General features: G+C 40.7%; 1 protein-coding gene across 1 annotated transcript in view; it reads right to left on the bottom strand.

The window, feature by feature from the left end:
- The window catches only part of LOC147011262 (transmembrane protein 132E-like), a 647,886-nt gene that overhangs the window by 463,787 nt on the left and 176,599 nt on the right, over positions 1-7,500 (bottom strand). Inside the window, exon 3 of the mRNA XM_085858763.1 lies at positions 4,566-4,712. Within this exon, the coding sequence (XP_085714889.1) occupies positions 4,566-4,712 (147 nt within the window). The remainder of the gene's footprint in view (positions 1-4,565; positions 4,713-7,500) is intronic.

Here is a 7,500-nt window from a genome sequence, read left to right as displayed (position 1 = left end):
CTTTTTTATCCGCATACTCCCAAGGGCCCAACTGACTTAATGCTAAACTTTACATGAGTCCCCCCCCCCCACCCCTGCTTATTTCAATATACTAACACATATTAAACAGCTAAAACTGTTATGAACACAAATACAGGTTTATAAGTACAGTTCCACAGCTCCCAACACAAATCACAATAACAAAATACGCAAAACAACACACAAAAACACTTCTTTTGTTCTGTTCGAGCTTACCCTCCTGCGAACTACAGGGAGTGACGTCTTCACAGTTGTTGTTGCTGAATCGGGTGAGAAATGGGAGTCAAGTTTATCGGATCTAAATTGAGAGTACAATGTAAATCAAGTGTAAATGCTCCTTCCTCTAAGCTATCCAACGAGGGAAATGTCCTTCTGATCAAAGAAACCTCCGTTGAGTTTTGGTGAAAAATGTTTAAATGTCTATAATTGGATCATGACCTTGAAAATTATATTAAGGTCAAAAACAATGTTCCTGTCCTCGCATACTTTGTTTTACCATGATTGAGGCAAAATTTCATTCTGAAAGTCCCAGTCTGCTCCTAAATAAGCTCAGAAATGTATACAGTTTGCAAATTTGGAGTGTTAAGAGTGTAAGAAGAAAAATTCTACTACTACTACTACTAATAATAATTTTATAAATGGTGCTTTCATACTCCTGGGGGTCGAAGAAACACTGTGGTACCATTAAAAATTGTGGGTGCCAATTGCATAAACAAACCCTACAATAGCAATAAGTCTTCCCTTATGCTATACGGGGAGGCTTTAATAATAATAATAATAATAACAATCATCATCATCATCATTCCCACCAAAAACAAAAGGTTTCCAGTCAAACTGGCTTGGAAGCCTAATTATGGTGTTTGGGTTCGGAAATTGTCAAATAACCGATTTGCTAAAATATGAATGTAATGAGTGCAGTAAGAGGCAAGAAACGTAAATTGTCAGATCAAATTCTGATTTTAAAAGAAGAGCCTACCCTTTCATATTAAATTGCACAAACAAGACATTGCATCTGAAAGAAGTGATTTTCCATGGTGAAATGACAGCCATTTTGAAAGATCCTGTTTTGAGTTGGCTCAATTAATGGGGCGCACTTCTCTGTCCCCGCCAAGGCAGAGTTGCTTCGTTGAGATTTAGTTCACACAGCTTGACCCTGAAAGCAGAATAACAAGTAGTGTCTGACTGCACTGGCAGCATGCTGGGTCGTGTTCCGCCCTGAGATTAGTTCTCTCATCAAGTACCACCGAAGAATTGCAATGCTTCAGCCAATGTAGGACAAAAAACAGTCTCACGACTTGTAACAACCCTGTTGTTGTAAGTCATAAGATATATGAACATATGTACAAGGATATACAAAAGCAACTTTGGTGCAGCAAGAGGCCATTTGTCCCACCATGCCTGCACTCCATCAACCCCAGATACCACCACCAGTTCACATACAACCTATCTTCAAGTCTTGCAAATATCTTCATACCCCTCCACAACCAATGCATCTAGGTGCCTATCTAATTCCAATTTAAACCTACCTACCCCCTCTACTGCCATTACCTTTGTCAGGAGACCATTGAATGCATTAACGACTGACTGAAAGACCCCTACCTTATTACTGTCCTAATTCTCCTCTTTCTTACTCTCAGGCTGCGGCCCATGGTCACTTTACTCTCAGGCTGCAGCCGCTGGTCCAATCACTGCCTATTCTGCTGAAAAATTCTTCTGCACGTACTTTATCTGTACCTTTTATTATCTTAAACATCTCTATCATATCTCCTCGTAACCGCCTCATTTCTAGGAATAAGCCCTGTCTCCTTCAACCGCTCCACATAGCTGAGTCGAGCTAGGCCCGGAATCAACATGGTAGCCCTACGCTGAACCTTCTCTATGGCATATATGTCCTTCCTGAGTTGTAGTGACCAAAACTGCACGCAATATTCTCGATGTGACCCTCACAAAATTCCTGTACAATGTTAACACCACCTCTTTTAATTTAGAAATATTCCCCCTCCGAATACAACCTACAACCCTATTTACTTTACCTATAGCTGCCTGGCACTGTGCTGCCAGCTTACCTCCCATATCTATTACCACCCCCAGATCCTTCTGTGTGACATGCTCCAAAATTACCCCATGCATCATATCATCTCTATTCTCATTATTCTTCCCAATCCCCATCACCTTACATTTGTCCAAGTTAAACTGCATCTCCAATAATTTGCCGAATCTATAAAAGTATCAAGACTTAATACCCAAATCTGATCACCACCCTTTCTGCTATCCAACTTACCTCCAAGCTTTGTGTCATCTGCAAATTAAGAGAGCTGACTCTTAACCCCACGATGAGCCTGGCATTGGCTTAGCGGTTAGGGTGGTGACTTGGGATCCTCGGGTCTTGAGTTTGAGCCCTGATGGCGGCTGAATTAACACCAGGGGGTTGACTCAGCCTGTCATCCCTCTGAGGTCGGTGAAATGAGCACCATTGTACAGGTAATTGGGGCACTGCATCAGTGGCATAGCTCCACCCCAACTAATGATGCAACCAGCAGCCAAAAAGGCTGCACACGATGGGAAGGGAACCCCAATATCCAAATCGTTCATGTGAATTATGAAGAACTAAAAGAGCACTCGGTGCAGCGTACACCTGAGCTACACAATGCCTGATCCACGAGAACATATCGGGCCCAATACATTTTTGAAATATCATGCTATACAGTACGATATCGTTTTTGGCCCTACCTCTCAATGGTGTTGAATCACTTTAAAAATTAAATAATTCTCGTATCCAGATCCGGATTCGGATCTTCACCAAAATCGAACCAATTTGTCCTTGGTACACACCCAACATGTCCACCAGGTTTTGTCAGAATCCTAAAAACAATTTTTTGAGATAACATGCTATATATTGGCATAGCCCGATCTCTTAATGGTGAAGAAACACTTAAAATATTATCAGATCCAGATCTGGATTTGGATCTTCAACAAAATTGAATCAATTCGTCCTTGTCACACACCCAACCTGTCCCCCACATTTCATCCAAATCCGTCCACAACTTTTTGAGATATCGTACTAAATATCAGTTTAACCACATCTGTCAAAGGTGAAGAAACACATATAATATTATCGGATCTTCACCAATATTGAAACAATTCTTGCTCGTCACACAACAAACCTCTCACCAAATTTTATCTGAATCCATCCACAACTTTTTGAGATATTGTTCACACAAACAAACAAACAAACAAGAAGACGTCGTGCAGAGCACGATACTTGCAAAATCCATGAAACAAATTTTACCTCAAAAATATTTAGTGGTTGAATTCAATGACCAAATGTGCAACTCCTCTTCAAATTTCAAGGCAATCGGATGAAAATTGAGGATTTTAGAAATACCACCTCAGGTGTTGACCTTTGGTCTATGTTGACCTTTTGTTCTATGTTGACCTCAAAAATAATTGGCTGGTTAAAATCAGTAAGCTATGAAAATCCTGTTAAAATTTCTTGTCAATCGGATGAAAATTGAGGATTTTAGAAATTAGACAAATTCGTTGAGCGATGTTAACCTTTTGACCTTTTGACCTCAAAAACAATAGGCTTCTTGATTATGACAAACTCTACAACGTGGTGAAGTTTCGTGAAGATCGGTTTAAAATTGTGACCTGTAGGCGATTGACACAGACAGACAGACAGAAAAACTAAATCAACTGATCAATATACAGGAAAAATCTTCAATTTTTAAAGTAACAAACAGACAGACAGGAGTGAAAACATAACCTCCTTTGACCTTCGGTCGCAGAGGTAATAATGGTCTCAGTTCTGATCCCTGAGGTACCGGACTACATACATCCTCCCAGCAAGACATCATCCCATTCAGAGCCTCTCATTGCTTTCTATCAAGAATCCAGTTTCCAATCCAGTTGGTCAATGCCACTTCAATTTATGTTGGAATATTTTGTGGTTCTATCTGAGCACTTAGCTCAAAATGCAAGGATGCTGTGTTCAAATCCCATACACTGTCTTGATTTGTCCACTATGTGCAAATGTCATTGTGATTCCTATAAAAGTACACTGCTCTCTTCTAATGTCCTTGTGCTTCAAGTAATACACATGCAAGCAACTCCATCAGCCTCATATCAGAAGTGTACAAAAACAAGTTACGAGACGAATAATTCATTTGAATCAATTTATGAATCACTGAAGCTTTTCATTTTTTTGCAGCACATGAGGAATGTTTTTGCTAATATCTTGTATTCATATACACTGTCAGCTTGAATGAAGCCTCGGGTAAGATTTTGCCTCACTCTGTGGCTGCCAAATTGTTGTAAAGTCCTGCCAATTTCACAGATGGAAAAGCATTATCCCCATTGGAGCGACACTGGTGTGGGATCGGTTTGGAATCAACTCCAAGACACCAAATTCTTGAGAATGCTCGAACAGCTACTCCATCTGAGCAGTCACCAGGGGCAATCCGGGTGAAGCCCGCCACTCGGAGCATGCTATGCCACATTCTACGAGAGGTGGTGATGTGTGAAGTCCTACATCACAGAATGCATACCTGGCGTGTGAAGGCAGCATCTTGCGCCGAGCCTCAATGGAGGCCACGGTGTGCTTTATTCCGCTGGACACGTCGCTGGTGATGCTCCACTCGGCCGGAACGCTCTCCATTACATACAGGAGGGTGAGACCCTTCTTCACTTTCATTCTGTGTGGCAGTGACATGGGTGTGTGTGTCAGACAGGAAATCAAAGGGAAACAAAACAAAAAATGCCCCCACCTATCCAAACATCAAGCACGGTGCATACCGAACCGTAATTCGGCCCTTTTGTAAAATCACACAATTAAACACAAAACGTTTTTGGGATTAATGGTCTTTCCAAAGAACACTTTTCATTGAACATTTTACTGTTTTCTTTTATTGCATGGATTGTTGAACTGTACACTCAACCCACAATTTTTGTGGGGGTTACGCTCATTAATGTTGGCATGAAACTTGAATCTGCAGATTTTGAACCCATTATATCATGGTAACATAGCGGTTATGTGCCAGCCCTCCATTATTTCCCCTATCAACCTCCATATGAAGCTAAAATCAGTACCTGGTACAATCAGTTGAGTTCCTGGTACAATTACACGACATTTTATGCTGTTACTATAATGTGTTAGCTCAACAATAGCTGTACGATAGTAGTAATAAAACATTTCAAAAACAAAATGGAGTGGCGGTATGTGGTGAGAGTGTAGTGGGTCTTCGTTTCCTGTTTTTCCTGGTACATGGAATCAAGTTAATACAGAGAGCTTTTAGAGATGGGTACATGGTAAAATAAAATAAAATAAACCAAAACAGCACTCTTTGATGTCATGACGTCGACAGATATGCCTCCGCCAACATTATTATTTCAGGCTTTTATTTTCCAAAAAATGGCTGCTGAACCAAGTGACTGATGACGTCATCAATGACAAACAAAGTGACTCCCCACTGCCCCTCTCCCAATGCAATTTAGCCCTAGATGACTCTCAATTTTTTTCAGAATGATCGGATAAAGCGTTCGACGTATGCAATTATGACATCATAACAAAGCCACTTATGACATCATCAAAAAAATCACTTGTTTCGCATGGGGATTACTTCACATCTGCAAAGTTTCAATTTTTTTCCATGGAGGGGTTTCAGATACAGAGGTCCACAGTTTTTCCTTTTTTCCAACATTGGTACCACACCACATGACCTATGATGTCATAATTATCATTAAAACATTCTAGATGAGTAGTCGCACCTCTGGTGAAAATTTATTTTCAATCGGATAAGCAGTTGCAGAGAACACACAGAAAATTAGCACGGACGGATGGACGGACATACCGACAGACCTACGTATGGATGGACAACCCAAAAACATAATGCCTCTGGTGACTTCATCAGTGCAGGCACAGAAAACAAAATTTAACTTGTCCAACACTTTTGGGTTTACAGACTTTGTTGGGGATGGTGTGGAGCATGGCTGGTGACAGCACAGTTAGTCGGTGAAGCAGGGCTGTGGATGTCAAGGCTAGTAGATAGACCAGGGGCGTGTTCAGGATATGCAGGACTGTCAGTGAAGGAAGTGCATGATGACATGAAAGAGCTGGTGATGATGAGCTGTTTTGATGACCATTGATTTTATTGATGTGTGGAGCCAAGATAGATGTCAAGACTTCACTAAATCTCAAGCTCCCTTCTTGTTTGGGTCTTGGTCAATGAAGGACTGGGTTAACTTGTCAGCCGAAGTGAGCGATTCAGCCACCGTCTTCCCTGTGATCTGTCCAACAGGATATTTTTTCTATCTCCTCCTCTTCCTCTGCCTCCTTTGAGACCAATGATGTAAAATCTTACAATCCAACAAAGTGTGCTGAATAGACAGGGTCAAATTTGGGGAAAAAATGAACAATGGCTTGAATCGGGCGATGGCTTGAATCGGGCGATGGCTTGAATCGGGTGATGGTTTGAATGGGGTAAAGTTTTTAATCTGGTCAAGGTTTGGATCAGGTAAAGGTTTCATTTGGGTGATGGCTTCAATCAGGTGATGAGAAGTACAGGTTTTCAGCACATATAATGTTGTGTTATAAACCTTTAATGGGGAATGTCTGATTCAAATACAACATGATTATTACATTTATGAACTTATGAGTATGTATTTCTTTTCAGTATATGTTATGTATCCATTTGCATTTCAAATGGCCTTATATTTAACCTCTGCCATCGAAGATGGACGGAGGTTACTGTTTTCACCCCTGTCTGTTTGATTGTTTGTTTGTTTGTGTTTGTTTGTTTGTGTTTGTTTGTTTGTCAACAATATTACGGAAAAACTCCTTGACGGATTTCGACGAAACTTGGTGGGGGGGGGGAGGGGAGTTAGGTATGGTCCAAGGATCATGCCATTAGATTTTGGACTTGGTGCAAAATCCAATATGGCCGCTATGGCGGCCATTTTGAAAAAAATATTTGAATTTTTTTTTTTGCATTTCTACATGTTTTAAGTGATTTCCAACAAAAAAAAACATGCCAAAATTATAATTGTGGCTGATTTTGGAACTTCAGGTGGATATACCCACGTAAAATCAATTTCTGTCTCAAGGAATTTATGACGAATGAATTGAATATGTAAAAGTTAAAAGTAAAAGGGAAAGTTGCAAACTATAATTCTGTGAGCACTGTTGTCGTCAAATTGAATGAATAAGATATCAGGTTCACTTGAGTGACCCAGCAGTATTGGCGGCGGAGGTTTTACACTACCGAGTGCTCCCCCTCTAGTTCTTTCCTGTTTGGAAGGTTACCAGGCTGCGATAAAACATCAGAATCCCATACCCCAAGCAGACAGGTCTTCAAAATAATCTTCATGTAGTTGGATAAAATTTTGAGCCTGGTGTGTTGGTGCAGTGGTTAGGGCAGCGGCTTGAGATCCAAAAGGTCCTGAGTTCAAGCCCCGTTGGGCCACTGAATTAATACACCAGGGGGT

The sequence above is a fragment of the Eptatretus burgeri genome, chromosome 16, assembly GCF_056783735.1.
Source record: "Eptatretus burgeri isolate ZD-2024b chromosome 16, Ebu_testis_v1, whole genome shotgun sequence".
NCBI classification, from domain to species: Eukaryota; Metazoa; Chordata; class Myxini; order Myxiniformes; family Myxinidae; genus Eptatretus; species Eptatretus burgeri.
Note: the sequence above shows the minus strand (reverse complement) of the source record. Positions and strands in the feature narration are given on the sequence as shown.